This window comes from Drosophila hydei, unplaced genomic scaffold, assembly GCF_003285905.1.
Source record: "Drosophila hydei strain 15085-1641.00,03,60 unplaced genomic scaffold, DhydRS2 tig00000149-arrow-pilon, whole genome shotgun sequence".
Taxonomy (NCBI): Eukaryota; Metazoa; Arthropoda; class Insecta; order Diptera; family Drosophilidae; genus Drosophila; species Drosophila hydei.
In genome coordinates, this window is record NW_022045678.1 from 3,252,342 (window position 1) to 3,271,887 (window position 19,546).

At 41.4% G+C, this 19,546-nt stretch overlaps 3 protein-coding genes and 3 non-coding genes across 8 annotated transcripts in view; 3 read left to right on the top strand and 3 right to left on the bottom strand.

Moving 5' to 3' along the window:
* Positions 1-1,215: 1,215 nt before the first annotated feature.
* On the bottom strand, positions 1,216-3,423 carry LOC111603862 (alcohol dehydrogenase 2-like). Its single transcript, XM_023321668.2, has 4 exons — positions 3,122-3,423; positions 2,139-2,369; positions 1,669-2,073; positions 1,216-1,609 (listed from the first exon to the last, which is right to left on the bottom strand). The coding sequence occupies exons 1-4, from the start codon at positions 3,344-3,346 to the stop codon at positions 1,337-1,339; spliced, it is 1,134 nt and encodes a 377-aa protein (XP_023177436.2). The 5' UTR covers positions 3,347-3,423; the 3' UTR covers positions 1,216-1,336.
* A 2,159-nt stretch (positions 3,424-5,582) lies between these two features.
* Positions 5,583-5,654, top strand: Trnap-agg. Its single transcript has one exon. It is a non-coding gene; the product is annotated as a tRNA-Pro (tRNA).
* A 501-nt stretch (positions 5,655-6,155) lies between these two features.
* On the top strand, positions 6,156-19,439 carry LOC111603879 (alcohol dehydrogenase 1). Its single transcript, XM_023321692.2, has 4 exons — positions 6,156-6,411; positions 18,434-18,541; positions 18,597-19,001; positions 19,064-19,439. Exons 1-4 carry the CDS (start codon positions 6,229-6,231, stop codon positions 19,328-19,330), a joined length of 963 nt encoding a protein of 320 aa, XP_023177460.1. The 5' UTR covers positions 6,156-6,228; the 3' UTR covers positions 19,331-19,439.
* On the bottom strand, positions 6,585-6,656 carry Trnap-agg. The gene has a single exon. It is a non-coding gene; the product is annotated as a tRNA-Pro (tRNA).
* Trnap-agg lies at positions 6,862-6,933 on the top strand. Its single transcript has one exon. It is a non-coding gene; the product is annotated as a tRNA-Pro (tRNA).
* The window catches only part of LOC111603878 (protein outspread), an 81,175-nt gene continuing 69,366 nt past the window's right edge, over positions 7,738-19,546 (bottom strand). For 2 of the 3 annotated variants that reach the window (XM_023321689.2, XM_023321691.2), the window contains 9 exons: positions 15,885-15,950; positions 15,222-15,786; positions 9,657-12,367; positions 9,464-9,598; positions 9,266-9,405; positions 9,054-9,203; positions 8,884-8,995; positions 8,432-8,735; positions 7,738-8,113 (listed from right to left, as the gene is read on the bottom strand). In XM_023321689.2, coding sequence (XP_023177457.2) covers positions 7,863-8,113; positions 8,432-8,735; positions 8,884-8,995; positions 9,054-9,203; positions 9,266-9,405; positions 9,464-9,598; positions 9,657-12,367; positions 15,222-15,786; positions 15,885-15,950 — 4,434 coding nt within the window. In that variant the 3' untranslated portion in view covers positions 7,738-7,862. The remainder of the gene's footprint in view (positions 8,114-8,431; positions 8,736-8,883; positions 8,996-9,053; positions 9,204-9,265; positions 9,406-9,463; positions 9,599-9,656; positions 12,368-15,221; positions 15,787-15,884; positions 15,951-19,546) is intronic. The other variant, XM_023321690.2, reaches the window with a different exon arrangement.

Consider the following 19,546-nt stretch of genomic DNA (forward strand, 5'->3'; position numbering starts at 1 on the left):
CCCACATCTATACACACGCATATATAGGCACATATATACCCATATGCAGCACGCCGATTTAGACCAAGCTCCAAGACCACCTTCGACGACGACAACAACAACAACAACGAGTGCACCTCTACTTTATAGTACTAATAGTACATAGTTTCACATGCCTGCACATTCATATATATATATATATATGTATATGTATATATATATATCGAGTTATATATGTGGTTAATGTTTATAAAGTATTTTATTTGGATGTAGCCTTCCACAACTTGTTGATGATGAGTCCCATTCTAGATACCTTCATATACATATACTGACTACCATACATATCGTACATACATAATGAGGATAATACGTCATATATATATATACCTAATATACATACATATAAATAAAATAATGCTTGTGTATATGTATATCGAGAGTTCTATATATATACGTATATGTATGCCGAGGGCCAATGTTTTGTCTGTCACTTGATTTATGCGTTTATATAAATATGTCAATTTTTTATTTTAATTTAAATTAATTTTAAATTGTACAAAATGTATTATACTTAAATTATAATAATAATTTAACAAAAATAAACTTCAAGTTAATTAAACAAAATTGCGTCTTTTATTTTTAAATGTTAAATTGGGAAGGAAAGCGTTCACAAAGAACTCCTCTGGCTGATGATACAAAAAGGAGCAATCGAAAATAAATCTTTATTCATTATCAGTCCAGTATTCAGTGTCGTATCTTTTGAGTGTAAACAAACAAATTAAATTATTGCACCTTTGAACATGCCAAAATGCACACTAATGGGATCAGTGTTCCTTCTAACAAGACTTCGAAAATTTCATTCAAAATATTGTAATATGAGCTATTTGTTGACCTGAAACTTAGTTGCTTTTTATAAGTTAGTCAGCAATGTCTGGGATTCAGCTTTAACGTAATCCACAATTCGTTTGATAACTAAATTAAAAAAACAATTGTTTTATTTATATTAATTAATATTCATACTGCTTACACAACCTGCTTTAACATTTCGACTGCTTGGGAACAGATGAAGCAGTGCACTGCGTGCTTAGCCAGTGCATACACCATTATTAAAATGAATGCTTAAGCTTTTTGCCACATACTTTTAGGCTGATTTTTAATAACAATATCATATATATCGATATGCACGAGCCTACACAAAATGAGCTTACTTTTTTCTTTTAATTAAATTTATTTCTTTTTAATATTGGTTTACTGACATCGGACCGCAATCTATAACTTCTGTAATAAATAAATAGAGTTTAAGTTCAGAAAACTTAGTATGGATGAATAGGAGCTTTCCGTGAAAGTTGAAAGCTTTTCAAATGCCAGCATCCCAGTGCCTGTGACCTAGCCATTTGATGGCTTCCAGCTTGCCTTGATCCACTTTCCAGATGACGCCATTTCTGTTCGCCTCGATTGCGACGACTAAACTCTTCCCGGCTTGATTCGCCGTCTGTACAGGATGTATTAGAAGCAATTTCCCCACGCACGGCTCAACATTTAGCCACGAGTTACATTTAGTCTTCGACTCATTGCGTGTAATGCCCGGATTGAATGAGAAGGCTGTTACGCCCGTAAGAGAAGCCAGTTTCTGTAAAGAATAAGGCTATGAGCATAAACTGTATAGATACACAAGTTTTAGTCAGTTACCGCAAGGGAGATAGTGAAGCTGAGGACTGCGGCCTTCGAGGCGCTGTAGACCGGCAATTGGTAAATTGGATTGAACGCACTAGCGGAGCAGAGGTTGGCTACAACGCCGCCAGGGCCGCCGAGCCGCTTGTCCCAAAACTTCATAATGGCAGTTGTGGTATTTACTGTACCCGTAAAGTTAACTTCGACCGTTTTCGCAATCTGTCGCTCGTCCAGCAGTCCAGCACCATTGATAAGCAAATCAATTGTTTTATAATAGTCAAAGACTTTATGCAGCAATGCTATGCTTATATCCAAAGGAGCAGTTACATCATAATGAAAGAACATTACTTTTGTCTTGTTATTAATGCGTTTCAGCTCTTCCATTGCCTTCGGCTTGTACACTCTACCAAAAATCAGCAGATTCTAAATGAAAAGACTTTTAAGCCCTTACGTTTCATTGAGCTGGCATGTCGACGTCGACTATTTACCTTTGGTCCCTTCTTAACAATCTCCCGACTAGCCATCATACCTATATTACCTAGACCAGCCACAAAAATGATATTTTTTCCAGCGATTCTCTGTTCTTTCACTTCTTTTTGCCCCTTTCCTTTTGCCTTTCCCTTTCCCTTATCATTTTGCATGCTATTATAGTTATTTTTTCGCTCCCTAATTTTATCGATATTTAGTAATTCCTTTCTCTCCTCATCGTCCCTGAGCACCTGTTTGAAGAAGCGTTAGTTGTTAATGCATTTGATCAGCAGTCGGGAGTATACGACTAGCAAATACCCAGATTATCAGAGTAGCTCGGCAAATACTTGGACTAAACATTCAAAGTCGTTGATTATTTTAGAAGAAACTTGTTGGTCTCCTCAAACTAGGTGTGTCTCTGGCTCTTATAAGTATCTTCTTTTTATAGTAAAATCTAATCTACATTTGAAGTTTCAGGCACGTAAGTTATTTGAGTTTCCGAAAGACAGGCATGCCACCGGACAGGTAGATGGATATTCGTGGATTGCCTGAGCTATTCTCATTCTCTGTAAGCATTAACGTATGACTGCCTTCTCGTATACATATAAAGATTTGTGCATGTTCAAACGTGATCACTTGACAATACTAAGATGCGATAGCCTTCGAGTTATCTCGCAAAGATAATTCAAAACAATGAGAGCCATCCCACAGCTGCAGGCAGCGAAATCCTACAACCGATAAGAATGTAATAGAAGTTTCTGAGATACATGTGTAAGCATGTTAGCACGTGCAGAACCACGCCTTCCAGTGACTGGAAGATCTATAAGATTCTTGTGATGGGTACTATGGTAGTATAGGAGTTTAACTGTGTTTGCTCGAACTCTTAATTGCATAATTAATAATAGTAGTATAGTAGGATATATAGTATAGTCTTTCAATGGCTTAAATATTTTTCAATTGTTGGATAATTCTTGAACCTTGAGAGAAAGGGAAGGACACTCACCTTAATCAGGTGCTTATACTTTGCTCTAATATGATTAGTGGCCCTGTAATTACAGTTGTCCGGATCGTTGGGATTGCTTGACCTGGAGTGTATACGAACGGAGGACTTCTGCTCTGCCGGGTTGCGTTTGACATGGGGAAAAGGATTGTGTTCTCTGGGTATTTTGCAAATGTTTTTGGCTGTGTATGATATCCCGTTTTGCAGCAGTGCAGGGAATATGTTCATCTTATAAGAAAAAAAAAAATAATTTAAAATGACAAATTGTTTTAAATTTTGAAAAACTCTATGGGTCACTAGGTGACCTGAGCATAGTCCTCGAAAAAAATCCAATTTGATGTATATATCTGCCAATACAGCAATGTTCGTGGCTCCAGCGAAGTCGCAAGCGAAACAAAAGAGCCCAATGCAACGAGCTAGCGATAATGAGAGGATATTTGGTGAAATACCTATTTCATTTCGAGTTTGGGATCAATAAATACAGCAGGCGAATGGATGGACAAATGTGCATGAAACTACCTTAACGAATCGGAGATACCTTCTTTTGCTTTGACAGTCCTTATCGCCATGTCCTTATCGCCTTCGTTGCGTATACGCAATGTTGAGTCTGCAGCTTGCCAAAAAATTATCTATGAATTTACATAGTATAAGAACAGCGAAAAATCGTATTTAAAATAGATAAGAGACTAGTTTGTGATTAGTTTTCGGCATAGTTAATATAGCCGTAGGGCGATTATAAAAATCTATTCAAAATATCAAAAATGCTTGTGGCATCCACGGAACTAATATTATTCTACATATCTGCCTTTGTAGCTATCACGGTAATAATATAGTAATATATTATCATAATATAATTACAGAATCAGTCGATCAAGTGGCTAAGTTAAATTTCAATTATAATTTCCTTTTTAAATAATAAATAAAACTAAAATTATAAAATAAGCTGAAATAAATCAAGCAACAACTTAGCACCGGACATTGGGTATCTGCAAGTCGATCACTCTTAAGTTCCATTTGTATTGCCAGCTAATTTTGTTCTGGCTGCTAAAGAAAATGAAAAACAGCACGAGGCAGGTCAAGATTGGGCTACGAAGCACCTACTGAGCTCTCATTAGCCCATTTGTGACTATTGACAGTAAACAAAGCAAAGCTTAGCCGCAGACTTGTGCAGCACGAACTCTGGTTTTCCCTGGGGCCTTCGCTCTGTGCCTGCCCTGTTAAGCAAGCGAAGAGAAATGCTTGAGGCATCCAACGGCAACGGGCCACAAATTTATGACTTCAAGGTTCTCGCGCGAAAACGAGCTCGGAAATGCGAACGAAATTGGGAATGGGACTGGGAATGGGAACGGGAACGGGAAAGAGAACGGGAAAGGGAAAGGGAAAGGAAACGGCAGAACGAGCCACTGGCTGCTAACTACCTAAAATTTACGATCGCTGCATTTAGGTGGCCCATTGTCCGCAATGTTTATGCAATGTTTTCTGATTTTATATCAGCAGCTGGAATTTGTGGAGCTGCGGCAGTCGGCTTTCTTTGTGGGCGTTGGGGAACGACACTTTCGGCCTAAGATAACGATCGTGTCGCTCTATTTGGCAATTATCTGGTCTAAAAATATCTGAGTAGATAGCACGATGCAAGCAAATTGTTATATCCTTGCAAACAAGTCGATTTGCTAGCCCAAAACGGGCAATGTTAAATGGTCAGAGTTTTAGTTGAATCCTGGCAAATTTAACAGAGATGCCTCTGGGGGCATTTGAAAATCAGTTTAGATTCATTTGGACTGCCAAAAACAGAAGCAGCTAGAGCAGCAAGTGACTTGGCTCTTTCTATGCTCAGCTAACGAAAACGATACTCGGTTTTCAGACCTTACAATTTCACATGTGGGTTGAACATGACGAACCAATTGCTGCGCTTGCAGCGAATGTATGTTACCGGGTCTGTATGTTAAGCACTTCTGGCCGAATCCCATTCCAAATCCCAATAGTCTGAATGTGGCACAAACAGTATCAATTACCAATTGTTTATTTTACAACGTGTTCTTGATGTTGTGGCTGCTGCTGCTATTGCGACAATGCCTTGTGGTCGGGTCGGTCTTTGTTTGTGGGCTGGTTTGTTGAGGCTCGCCAGCTTTGTGAATCCATCAATTGGTCTTTATCTTGATCGGAAACAATCGCAATCTGTCTTCAATTTGTGCAATGTTTTGGTGAAATTTTTCCTTTTTTTAAAGGTTAATAAATTACGTTTTTGGTGTTAGTAAAAGTTGTCTTTAATTTTGTTAGTTCAAGTTAAAAATAATCATCAAATACGCAGGCATATAATGTTCATTTCATTCGCTTTTTAGGTACGACGTGTAAGAATAGATTATACTTAAAATACAAAAAGCTTTTAAAAAGCTGTAATGTGCAAAGCTTAAATTTTGAAAGTTGCGTTTGTTACAGGTTATTTTTAGTCGAACTTTGGAACATCGGCTCGTTGGTCTAGGGGTATGATTTCCGCTTAGGGTGCGGGAGGTCCCGGGTTCAAATCCCGGACGAGCCCAGGCAGTATCTTCTTTTTTAAATCATTTTATAATGAAATATATATTTATTTTATAATTAAATATATATTTATAAAATACTTTTTTAAATAATTTTATAATTTATATATATATATATATATATATATATATATATATATATATATATATATATATATATATACATATATATATATATATATATATATAAATTATAAAATTATTTAAAAAAGTATTTTATAAATATATATTTAATATATATATAATATATATATAGATATATATATATATATATATATATATATATATATATATATATAAATAAATTATAAAATATTTATGTATTAAACAAATACTTAAAAAAATGCATAGATAAAAGCTATGTAGTTTGCTTTAAAATTTAGATTTTCTGGGGCTAGTCCAACACTCAAGATTAAATTTTTTTTATGGTATCTATTGCTTTGCATTTCCTGTTACAAATCTCACGCACTTGATGAAATTCCTTTACAGAATTTATCAGTCGAGTTTGCGCAGCCAAACCTACAACATTTTAGCCTTTTTCTAAATTTTTAGGACCATTTTTATTTTTTACCAAAAATGAAAAATATTCCTGTAGTGTTCAAACATGGAGTTTCTTATACAACCAGATTCGTTTCCAAACTGCCCAGGTGTACAGATATACCCCGTATCGACCATAAAGGAAAGGATGCGCTTGTTTGGAATTTATCCCTAAGCAGGCGATCAAAAGTGGACAAATCAGATGGTGACGATAAAGGGAAGGTAAGTTACTTTAATTTATATATTATCTTTAACAATTAGTAATAGGTGTTTGCAACAAACTAAGGTTTTTTTTGTAAGGTAGACAAACAAAATAAGGCACGTCATGGGCGTCTGATTCTTTGTCCGTTCTGATATTAGATTTCATCAAATTGTTTAAAAAAAGAGTACACACTGGGCTCGTCCGGGATTTGAACCCGGGACCTCCCGCACCCTAAGCGGAAATCATACCCCTAGACCAACGAGCCGGTTATACTTCGTTGTTCATGAAAAAATTATTAATACGGTATAAATACAGTATTATTTGAAGGTAGTAATTTTTACAAAAATTATAAGGTACCGCCACGAAAGACCACATTCGCCTTGGTTAAACCTATTCGCCTTGGTTAAGCAAAATACCGGGTTTTTGTTTCTTTTTACTTAAATAGCTTTATTGGCCAGATTAAATCAACTGGCTCGTTGGTCTAGGGGTATGATTTCCGCTTAGGGTGCGGGAGGTCCCGGGTTCAAATCCCGGACGAGCCCAAGTAGAAAAATAAATTTTTTTCAAACTATAAACAATTAATTATACTTTATTAAATTTTTTGCACAAATAACGACTTAATTGTAAATAATATAAAATATTTTGCGTTTGCCACTAATGTGGTATGAATAAAATTCATAAGTAAAATATTTGATTAATACCAATGGTTAACAGAACAAATAGATTTTTAATTTATTAATATTTATAATGCACTTATATTTGTAATGTGTAATATGCATGTATGTATGCAGCAAAACAATTTTGTTCAGGTCTAAAGACAAAATCTAACAAATTACTGACAATGCCATCTACGTATAAATAGTTGAGCATATTTATGGTTTAACTTTTGCTTGCTTTTTCAAATTGGCCTAAATACTACACAAGTAAATGACACTTTTAATGGACATAGAAAGTTTGGGTAGATGTTACAGATACAATACAATGATAAAATAGCTGATAAATACATAAAATATTTTCGTCAACAAAGAGACTCCATTTGTAGCCAATAATTAAAACGCCAGCTAGTTGCTAGCTTACGATGATCTTGTTGTTGTTGTAGGTGTTATTGGTGCCGTGGATATTGTGATTAGTTTTCCATTGCTCAACGTCCCTTCCAGCTTATGGCGGAGGGGGGCGAACAGTCGTTGTTAGTGTAACTCAATCTCTTTCTCCTAATCGCTCCTGGTTAAGAGAAGCTGCAGCAACATCACCAACATCATCTTTGTTAGCCATGTTCATATTTATGTATTTCCATTCGATTTTGCATTTGGTTTAAGTTTGTTTTTACATGTTAAATATTTATTATAATTTATTTATTATTAGCACTAATTATTCTTTGGTTGTTCCACTGGTTTTGTTGTTGCTGTTGTTCGCTCTTGGTTATGGGTTTCCATTCAATTGTTTTCCATTTAGCTTTTCGCTATTTCATTGTTCATTGTGCTTTTTCCTGTTGTATTTCATTGTCAGGGTTGTGCTGTTGCTGTATGTTAATGACGGCAGCTGTTTTATATATTCTTTTGTGACTTGATCCCTTCGAATTGGGCAGGTTAAGATTATTAGCAGTTGCTAGTGCAGTTGCTGATGCTGATGCTGATGCTGTTGCTGTTGCTGATGATGCTGGTGATGTTGTTTTAGCAGTGGACTTTCGTAAATTCTTTCCAAACGTCGAGTTGCCTTTCAGACCTTAGATAAAAAGAACAAAGTGCAATTATTTAGTTAGATAAATTTTGGATGATTTTTACATGTAAAACCATGTGTGTGTGTGTGTGCTGAATGTGTGTGCGTGTGTTAGTGGAAAACAACATTTATTATCTCAAGCACATAGAAATGCTTACACTCCACACCAGATAACAGAATAGACAACATATACATATATCGCTGCTGTGGGCTAACTAATAGTGGATAGGAATAGAGATAGAGGACCACAGTGAAATGCGTTTTAGACAGTGTTCGGCGGTGCGCAGATCAGCGTGATAGGAAAGTGAAATGCAATTCGTTTACCTTGAAAACATAAACGATTCTGATATATGGCAAATATATCGTAGGGCTTGTAGCACGGCTCGTAGGCTAGCTCATTGTCAGCGATATCGATATCTTTGCCGGAATCAGAAATGCTTGTGGCAGACGCTTGGCAACGACTGAGCTCATGGGAGGGTATCACAAACGGGTTTTGCTCCATTTTATCGGGCTCTCTCGATGCCGTTACGGGGTCTGTGTCTGGGTCTATAGATGCAGTTGTTGTTGTACTTGTTGTAGTTGTGATTCGTGTGTTTATATCAACCATTTGTGGTGAGCTCTGAACAGGCTTTGGTTGTGATGTTTTTGTGTTGTGGAAGATGGTAACAAAGTGGATTAGTTTTTGGCCATTTCTTTGGTTTAGGGTTAGTCACGGATATTTTATACATAGTGTTGCTCGTCTTAGATCTACATATTAAAGTAGCAGAAATACCCACCTCACTGTCTTGGCAGGCAGCATCCTCCTTGGAGCCTGTCGTCAGGCCCTGCACAAAGTGCATATCGCTTCCTGGGTCCTCAGAGGCCAAGTGCGCCCGGAATTGTCGATTTCTGCAGTATGAAACGATTGTTAATCTATCAAAATTGACAATTTCTAGTTATAGCTTACCTCAACTCCAGTTGCTGCATTTGCTGGAAGTGCCGCAGCTTGCCATTGGCCAGATGCAGTTTCTCCTCCAGTGCAGCATTTTCCACACATTTTATGGAATACTTTTCGGAGAAGGACAGAATTTCTAGACGCAGTTCGTCGAGCTCCTCTCTATAAAAAAGAGTGCATAAATAGTTAAAATATTTAAATGGGTTCATTGACTGAGCACTTACTCCTTCAGCTTGACGCCATCTCCTCGCATATGTTCCCCACGCTGCACCTGATGCAGGAACTCAGCTTTGAAGCGCGACACCTCGCGCTGCACCTCGCTCTGGTGTGCTTTACGCATAGCATCCAGAGCAGCCAAAGTTGCCTAGAATTTAAGAAGTGTTCAGATCGCATACGAAGCTAATGCAGTCGGCAATACAAACCTGCGTTTCCTCAGCTAAGGCTGTTTCCTTCTCTGCCAGCAGACGCTCAATCTCCAGCTTGTGCTTCTCCTCCATGTCGCAGATTAGTCGACGATGCGATGACTCCATGGCACTGAGTCCCTTCTCGCATAGTGTCTTTGAGAGGAATGCAATAGTTATATATTTACCGTTATTTAAATAGATAATGACATACCCTTAGCTGTTCAATTTCCGTCTGATAGCGCTTGCGGAAACTTGGCTCGTCTGGCACATTGGCGTGCTCGTGGCTATAGACCTCCCTGAGGCATTCCAGCTGCTTGCCGTGCTCTTTTTCTAGCAGATCGAGACGTTTCTCCATTCGCTTGCAGCGCTCCTGCTGTTGGCCCAGTTCGTCGCTTAGTTCGTTGCGCTGCTTCAGCAGCAGCTGCTGCTCCTGCTCCTGGCTGACGCACTTCTCAAGGGCAATGGCCAGTTCATTCTCGCGCTGCTCCAGCAGCTGTTCGCTTCGCTGGAGATCCGTTTCGGTCTGCTGTTGAAGTGTTGTCATCTTATCGATGCGCTGCCGCAGCTCACAGCATTTATGGCAGGAATCCTGCAAGCACGACAATTCCATCTGCTCGCTGACCAGGACGCAGGTCTCGGTGAGAGCGCGCTCCAGTTGCCTTAGTCCGTCCTTTCGCTCATTCAGTGGCGACACGGATCGACGGCTGCGATGACCCGCACGCAAATGCTGCAGCTGGGTCACGCTCTGCTCGAGCCGCTCCTTGCTGCTAAGCAGAATATGCTCTAGGCTATGCAGACGCTGCAGCAGATGGGAGTTCAGGGGCGATGACTGGCTGCTAGATTCGCTGCTAGACTCGGTGCTTGGGTTGGAGCTTGGAGTGGACTTGCGCTCCACATTTTCTCTTTGCATCTCGCTGAGCTTGAGCTCCAGCTGCTCCTTGCCTTTCAATGAAAGTGAACGTCGTCGCTCGGATTTGGCCAACTTCTGCTTAAGCGCGCGCACTTGCCGTTCCGAGGTGCTGTACTTAATCGTCAAATCCTGAATGCGAGCGGCCATCAGTTGCAGCTGTGCACCATCCTCCATCTGGCTGCGTTCCAATTTCTGCTGCAGAGCTGTTTGGATTAGCTCGAGGGCATCGTATTGGTTTTGGGACTGTTTGAGCTCTCGCTTCATGGCGCGAATTTCATTGACGGCTTTCTCGAACCGGCTGCGCAGCTCGTTGTATTCCTCGGCCAGCGAATCCCGCTGCAGGCAATAGGGATCTATATCGCTGATCGTAGTCAAATCGCTAAGCGAGTCCATGCGCTTCATTTTGTGACGCTGCAGATTGCTCAAGCTGGGCACCTGACCCTGACTATTGCCCGCTTGGAATTCACGCAGTCGCTTATATAGACTCTCGTTCTCCTCAATGCCCTGCGCCAGTCGATCTTCCAGCTGTTTGATCTTACACTGGCTCTCCGTCAGCTGCAAGCTGAGGCCATGCACAAGTTCCGCTGCACTTTGCTTGGCGTTGGTCAGCTCGCCATTGAGCTGCTGTTGCTGCTCTTGCAGCCGCGCCGTCAGCTCCTGTTCGGTGCGCTGCAGTGTGGAGAGCAGCTCGGACATGCGTGCCTCTCGTAGCTTGGCCTCTGTGCGCAGCGTTTCGCATTGCTGCTTGAGCTCACGGTCCGGCCGCATCTCCTCGGGCACTGCCATCAAAGGCAGCTCATCGCTGGCCACGCTATCGACTGTGCTGCGACGTGAGCTGGGCGGGGAGCTACGGCTACGCTTGTGTAGACTAGCCAAACTGCGATTGCGCAGGCAGCTGCGCAGAACTGGCGGCGACGGAGACAGCGGCGAGCCCCAATCGAGGCTGTCTCGACGGCCGCCCTCCGAGGCAGTGCGGTACTCTTCGTCAGAGGAGAAATGCGGCGCATTTGCCGGTGTTCCCGGCGTGGCCGGACTAGAGCTGTGTGGGTTCGTCTGAAGTTGCGCCTTAATAAAGTCCTGCTCAATGTCGCTCTGCTTTATTGCCGTGGGCGACACCGTTGCTGCTGTGGTCTCCAGCAGTTGTGGCAGACCTGCTGCACTTCGCAAGGCCGCCAGCCAGCTGTTTCGTGAGCTGGGCGAGAGGCCGGCCAGGAATAGCCGCTGTTTGTCCCACGTAATTAGCTGAAAGGCATGCTGCTTGCTTACGCTGGGCTCTTCTACTGCGTTCGACAGGCTGTTAACGTCCAGAACACCGTCGAGCACTCCTCTCTCCTCGCATAACGGGTCTCTGTAGTAGAAGAGCGCCGCACCACTTAGGGTGAACCAGTGCTTGCTCCACTCGCCCGTGCGGTTGTCCAGCTTCATGAGCCAGCCTTTTTTGGCATTTAGGGTTTCTTTTAGGGTCTTGGCCGACGACTTGCTGGAGGCTGTGCACTTGCTGGACTTGATCACGGGTCTTAGCTCATCCGACTTGGCCAAGTAGTTGGCGCACAGCTCATCCAGGTTGCATCCGCCATCGGGATCTCCACGTTCATGCTGATAGTGTTTAGCGGGTTTCAGCTGCAGCTGCAATCGACTGCCGGCTTTTCCGCTCTTTGCGCTCTCCGCTTGTTGCTTCGACTGTTGCTGTTGCTGTTGAGACACCAAAACTGTGGGTATCTTTTTGACTATTGCGGACACAATGGCTGGCGTTGAATTGGCCGCCAGTGGTAATGACTTTGGTCTCAGATTGGCAGTCGTTTGCTCGGTTTTAGCAGAGGACGTCACTTGGAAGTCGGTCTCATCGCGCGAATTCTGATACTGGTAATGATTGTTCAGCGCATTGTTGACAGCCGTCGACCAGCGCTTGTTCTGCTGTTGACTAAGGTTAGTTATCGTATTGGCAATATCCTTGATCGATTTCTCGTCCCGTCGAATGTCCTCGATCAGCAAGCAGCCAGTGGGTTGGGAAACTGCGAAGAGATAATAAATTAGTGAATTACCATGCTGTAGGCTGTCAAATTGAACAGGCGCTTGCATTAGGTGCATCGAAATATGAATGACTCTTTGCCTTAGACTAACATCGTATCAGTGTCAATGGTTGCTCATGGATTCCATATGCCCAGAAATGTTATCAACCGAAAAGCCATAAACCACTGAGCGTTATTTGTTGCCGAGCATAATAAAATTATTAAAACGAGTCGGCTGGTAAGAGGATCCCTTTCGTGGCAGAGATTCACGATAAGCCGAACAAGTTTTCACAGAGCAAACAGAAAAAACCTAAAATAACCTGTGAGTGACGAGTAGTCGTGGTGTAGTAGTAGTGCCATAATTTTATTAACACCCAAACGAGTCAACGATCCATCGGGGAACTATCGGAGGCATTGCTGCTGAAGTTGTCCCATAAATATATATGATTACAAAATATATATTTAGAAGTGCCCTTGGGCCTGGCTGGACCTGTTTTTGAATTTGTATGATAATAACACAAATTTGCGACCAGGCTGGGCAGTTTTTCCTTTTTAATGGATTTAACGCAACGAACTGAGCGCTTGAATGTGCATCAATTCGGTCAGTCGGACAGGTTGAACTCTTAGCTAACTTTTGGCCAATCGAACTCCTTGCGTTTATCTTGATTATATTAAGTTGTAGGCAACGTATAAGAAATGAGAAGAAATCGAAAAACAGACTTCTTTCACTGTGAACTTGTTGGCTAAAGCAGCCTCCGTTGGATCATGTTGCCAACTTCGCGACTGACTCAACAAGCAGGTTCAAGGTTACTGTGCTAAATGCTGGGGCATGCCTTTAATTGGCCGACTTGTCGGTCGCAGTTGCTGAGGAAAGACGATGACGACGGCTGCGGCGTTGCCGTTGACTAGGCTTAGCTCGACGTGCTTTGGGACTAAGCAATTGAATTTATAATGCTTAGTATTATGTGAACTGGCAGACATTGATATTAACTTGGCTGACTTTACAATGTATAAATGGCATTTAGTCCATATGTATTCTCTTCCTAACCTTAGTTAGTGGCATTCCATTAAAGGGTTCTAGATTTTTGCATGCCGATTGAAGTCAATAAAGGAAGAATAATCACATGAATAAAATTTTTTAATTAAACGCGTTTGATTAATTAGCTCAGCAATTTAGTCCACTCAGTCATGAGCAAGTAAACCAGCTTTGACTCCGCCTTAGCATAATTAATAATCAAATTGCAAGTTCATTTGCCTGTTCGGTTGCTGCTTTTGGAACAAGCTGAGCCAACTAGGTTGGCAGCCTAAGGCACTCCTCTTATGCCATGACTTTGAATAATTTCTAACTGGCTGCTCGGCTACTTCCACTAAATGTACTCGCACGCGTCCTCTCATGAATATTGATTGGTTATTGCTGCACTTGGTCTCTCACCTAAATCGTATTTCGTATATGCCTCGGCCCTAGCCTGCTGCATCTTTGACTTCCTATTTGAATGCCTGAAGTAGGACCTTGCTTCAGCTGCCGCAATTTGCATTCAGTTCTATATTTCAAACCTATTTACTCCAATCAAGGCCAGTGCGATTAGCATATACAGCCATACACGTCTAGCAATTGTGTGTTCGTCACCTTTGGATGCATAATTTGCCATACATAATTTTGCAATGTTCGCTCAAGCGACGACTAGCCCATTTAATCTTTGGTCCATTCTTTGACTGCAAGATTTATTTGCACTGTAATTATTCACTTTGTGGCAACTGCCGTGAAACTCGCCCATTAAAAGCCCCACCACGTACACAACATAACACACAGCCAACATGTAGATTTGTTTCTTCGGGTCTTAGTGCAGGGCGGTCTATCCATGGAGCAGACTTCACTCTCCAGGCGTAGGAAAACAAGTTACAGTGCTCTATTTGAGAGGTCTCGACTGGAAGATACCCCAAGAAACTCAGGGAATATGTATAGCTAAAATATTGAGCTAGGGCTTAGCCGGCTATACAATACTAGATAAAATCAGAGTTGCTAGTTAGGCTATATGACTAAGACTCACTTGGCATATGCAACGTGAGTTCTTAGACGCATCAGGGATCAAATAACGGCAGAAACCTACGCAGAACACAGAGTAACAAGAACGACAAGAACCACGATGTAAATACACTATAATTTTAGCATGAATATCATTTTTCCATGAACAAGTATCCTGCAGCAATGTATGTGGGAACATTCACAGTAACTGCAATTACCTGAACTCGAGTCCAGCCGAGCGCTAAGACCTCCAGACCTGAGATCTGCGCAAGGGCAGGGACCATTTGGGCATTGTGTGCGCCTGCTGGATCTAAGGCAAAATTTATGAAGCCTACCATTAAGTAGGCAGCTGGGGAGAAGGTGGCCAGTTGCTGGACGTTGCTGTGACTCGCGTTGTTACTGTGTGAATTCAAGGTTAATTTCGTAGTCGGCTCTTTAACTAGCTACACGCACCGCCCCCAAAAACCCCCCTGTGCCATAACATGGCCTACGCAAGCGCTGCAACAAGGCGACGCATCGCCTCCCCTGTGCCACCCAGCTCAGCGTCCTCCTGGTCTGTGCCCGATAATTTTGATTGCTGCAAGCCATAAATGATCATAAAAATTATAGCAGCCGATACAAAGAGGGCAGCGAAAAATGAACAAAAGCAAAGGCAAAAACAAACCCCAACTACAAAATGCCTCGATCGGACGGGGGGGAATAAAATCACAATCATAAAACAGATTGTGCAAATAAATGCTTTGAGGCGAAAAGTAAAAGTCACTTCATCTTTATAATGCGAGTACAGCTTAGCTTATAACTTATATATATACATATTCCATATGGAAATCTTACCACGATTAGTGATTTCATTCCCAGCATTTCGATTATTCTCATCCTGTCCCCCATGGCAGCTCGTTGGTGACGTGGCTTTTGTTTTCCTAGACAACTGTCGCTGATTCTCATCCTCATCCTCTTCGTCCTCACCCGTCTCAACGCCATCGTCCGCATCATCATTTGCCATCGCACTGACGGTTAGGCCAACATTTTTCGTAGAGTTGCTGTCGTCTAGACTACATAGCAGATTGCCAGCCGATTGCGAAGACGTTAGGGTATCCTTGTGATAGGAGCTATGGCGGTTGCCCAACTTGATAGCCATGTCCACGTTTGAGGACTGCCGCAGGCAGCTGATCTGACCTCCGGGCAGTGTGGTGCTACGCTTGTGGCGGCCCTTCGATTTGGGAAAGGCTGTCAATATATTGAGCCACCATTGCGACTCGTCCGGACTTATGCCCTTCACAAAGGTGACGCGCTCCTGCGCTGTTATGGCAATGGAGTTTGTATGGCCGGTGACCTCCTCGGCGCTGCTTACTTCGAGTACTTTGGTCATGTCGATGCAGGCCTGTGGTATCGTCTCGGGCTGTAAGATAAGGAAGGTGTATCTTAGATAGATCTAATAGCAGGGTTTTTGAGTCCTTTGACAGCTAGAATAATTAATAATACATTTAAGATACTTACAAAATCATCCACTGAATAAGTCAGCTCCCCATCATCGTAGAGGACGAACCATCGTCGTTGCCAACGCTGTAAAGAACAACATAAATTAATTTGAAATTGTATAATATGTAATATATAATGGAGCTGATCATTAGTTATCTCTCGCTTTCGCATAGCATATAAGAAGGGTACTTAGCTGACGACCCACTGAGCGCTAATCTAGAAAGATATTTACATTTCAGAACTGTGCCATGGCCCGTACTTTGTCAGATCATTAGCATTTTAGTATTTTTGAATTTTCGTTTGCATACGAGAGGTGATGAAGGTAAATTATTGCCATTGGAAAAGGCCGCAACGCCCCCTTTCAAGAGAAGGAATCGTAATTCTTGCATATGTCGCCTCGCCAGCCCCGCTAAAAAATTACTAAGCCATGAGATTGCATCTATACAGGTTCTGATTGTTATTGTTGGTGCAGATGAACGCAGAAATCATAACAAATGCGCAGCCTCAGCAACGTGGCAATGGATACTGGGTAGTAGATTCATCTACCCGCAGACCCAGTGCACGAGAACTGGCCCTAGTGATATTTATTGTGGGGCTGATATTTATGTAAATTGCTAAAAGTCAAAGCAAATTAAGCCCAGGCCTCAGCCGCGATGACGTTGAAATGTTGCAGCGTATAAGCGGGACCCAACAGTTTATTAAACTTTAATAAAAGTTCCCGCTTCCCCATTAACTGCACAGATAGCTGTTGTGCTAAATTGTGTACAAGGTGTGGCACACACAATTTTGGTCTCTTACATTTAAATACAACTTCATAAAGCGAGCAAAAATACAGTACAATATTTCATACACAGGAAATTATAGGGTATTATTAATACCACGCTTCAAATCAATTGCTTTTCATATCGCTTTGAGATTCTAAAATTTACATTTTGCCCTGTGAATCTCGGGTTATGCATTTTCCTGACATTTGAATGACTGTTCTAGTTGCGATGATAGACTGTTGACGGACTGATTGGTATAGTGACTTAACAGGGACAGCCTAAATTACGGTAATTGTTTGTATTTGTTTACGGTATATGCTATACTTAGTCTAATGAGCCTCTCAGCTTTACGTCTCATTAGTATATAAGCCCTTTCAGTTCAATAAATATATAATAGAATCCAGTTTATTTTCAAATTAAATTTAATATGTAGATTTGCTGTCTGTCGAAGGGCTAGCTGAGTGCTAGGTAACATAAAATACAGCACCTCTGATAATATAATACATGCAACTGATAGTCCGAACTCGTGGATGCCTGATAAGACGCCCTATCAACAGACGTTCGAGGTGCCTTAGGGTTCGCACTATGACAGGCACGTTCTACTAATTATTTAAAGGGTCATTCAAAGATCGAAAACCAATTAATTATGCGATTTGTTCAGTTGCTATTGCTTTTAAAACTCATAATGGTACGAATTATATAATGCTTTTGATCTAGCTAGAAACCTTATCATAGACCACTGGTGGAAAAATTCAAGTTGGATAAGAAAACATAAAATGCCGGCGCGTGTGTTTGGCAACCTGCCAGTCATAGATATACTTTCTCATACCCAGTAGGCATGGCACATGGATGGTCAATAGGGTATACTCGTTTTCTAAATTTTATATTAGATAACAAAATGTATTTAGGTGGCGAGTCCAATACTAATCTAGTGCCCAAACCTTTAAAATGATAATATTTATCGGTCACAAATACCCCTACACAAATAGCTAGGAAACTCTTTTTAGGTAAATAAACATTCAGAATGTCTTGGGGGGCTCAGACAACAGTATGTATACGTATCACTATAGTATAAATTAGACGTGTGCGTACAGAATTGCTCAAGTGAACCATATATGTATATGCTTGCAGTACAGACTTAATTAATATATATAGTCCGAACATGAATTTCTCTCGCACGAGCAAATTGTTGACATACCACTTTAAAATGGCTCGTAAATTATGTGGGATTGGTTATTTGCGGAATGAGATACGTGTTAGGTACTTGTTGGGCCCAACTTGATAATTTTTAGTGGCCACGCCCCTTTTTCTAGTGACGCGCTGCTCGCTAGATGCAAATCAGCCGATGCTCAATTTGCGACCACAACAAACAAGATTCTTGACTATGTCTATTGCTTTGACATTCACTGAAGGTTAAATCTACATGCGAGCTGCGAACTAACTGCCTCTCCCGTCACCTATCTCGGTGCTCGATGTTTCCATATATGTATAATATATGTGTGCGAGTGTGCCTCGCTATAGTGCTGCATATCACTGTATTTGTTCCTGTATTTGCAGCTAAGCATTTCATTACTTAGACATCGACCTCGAGGTTGACCGCCTCCACGACTTACACAGAGGCCTGGATATGTAACTATTTAAAGCTCTGCCCAAACTAGCGTCAAAATCGACGTCAACGTCGACTTCGCTGCCAGCGTTTTTATTTGCCGGCAATACGACCGGCAGCGAGACAGTAGGGTTATCAATTCAATTAGGAAGTCAGTGTAATAATTTCAACTTATAAGCAAATTTTCCGTTGAACAGGACAAATGCGCTAAAGATGCAATCGCTGACAGGAATATTATCTTTGTTGCTGGACTCGGTGGCATTGGATTGGACACCAGCCGCGAGATTGTCAAGAGTGGCCCAAAGGTAAGCGAGTAACTTCGTGTAATAGATCCTTATATAACCCCGAACTATTCCTTAGAATCTGGTAATCCTGGATCGGTTAAAAAAACCAGAAACTATTGATGAATTAAAGGCTATAAACCCAGATGTTAACGTCATATTTTATCCATATGACGTAACCGCTCCATTAAAGGACTCTGCAAAGCTTATGAAGAAAATCTTTGGCAAATTGAAGAAAGTGGATCTCCTTATCAATGGCGCTGGCATTCTTGACGATCACCAAATTGAGCGTACCATCGCGGTAAACTTTACAGGCACAGTGAATACGACCACTGCCATCATGCCATACTGGGACAAACGCAAGGGCGGCCCAGGAGGTGTGGTTGCCAATATCTGCTCAGTGACTGGTTTCAACGCAATCTACCAGGTGCCCGTATACTCCGCCTCAAAAGCAGCAGCTCTTAGCTACACAATGTCTCTAGCAGTAAGTGATAACAGGATTGCATAAAACTGACCATCGATATTTACATTGATTCCTCTATATAGAAACTGACGCCCATTACAGGCGTAAAAGCCTACTCCATCAACCCAGGTATCACGAAGACGACGTTGGTCAACAAATTCAATTCGTGGTTGGATGTGGAGCCTTGTGTTGCCCAGCTGCTTCTAGCGTATCCCACACAAACAACTAAACAGTGTGCTAAGAACTTTGTCAAGGCCATTAAGAAGAACAAGAATGGTGCTATCTGGAAATTAGACTTGGGTTGTCTGGAAGCCATCAAATGGACCAAGCATTGGGATTCGCATATCTAATCTTATATTTCGACCAATCGGAATTTAGTAGGGACTAGATTTCTTTTTACTAGAAAGACTTACACGATTTTAAAATCGTGTAATAAATAAAATTATTTTATGAACAGTATGCATTTGGTGTTTTTTTTACTTGCTCAGATAAGGTCCGAAGTTGTATTCCTCATGTATTCAGTAAATTAATTTTAGGTTCTATATACAGTATTAGATCTAAACATA

What these genes read in the sequence shown, in the direction of transcription:
- LOC111603862 (XM_023321668.2), bottom strand. Translation starts at nt 3,346, where the DNA reads ATGAACATATTCCCTGCACTGCTGCAAAACGGGATATCATACACAGCC. An exon ending in AGTATAAGCACCTGATTAAG is followed by an intron (nt 2,370 to 3,121) that starts GTGAGTGTCCTT and finishes TTCTTCAAACAG; the next exon opens with GTGCTCAGGGACGATGAGGA. An exon ending in GCTTCACTATCTCCCTTGCG is followed by an intron (nt 1,610 to 1,668) that starts GTAACTGACTAA and finishes TATTCTTTACAG; the next exon opens with AAACTGGCTTCTCTTACGGG.
- LOC111603879 (XM_023321692.2), top strand. Translation starts at nt 6,229, where the DNA reads ATGAAAAATATTCCTGTAGTGTTCAAACATGGAGTTTCTTATACAACC. An exon ending in ATGGTGACGATAAAGGGAAG is followed by an intron (nt 6,412 to 18,433) that starts GTAAGTTACTTT and finishes TCCGTTGAACAG; the next exon opens with GACAAATGCGCTAAAGATGC. An exon ending in TTGTCAAGAGTGGCCCAAAG is followed by an intron (nt 18,542 to 18,596) that starts GTAAGCGAGTAA and finishes ACTATTCCTTAG; the next exon opens with AATCTGGTAATCCTGGATCG.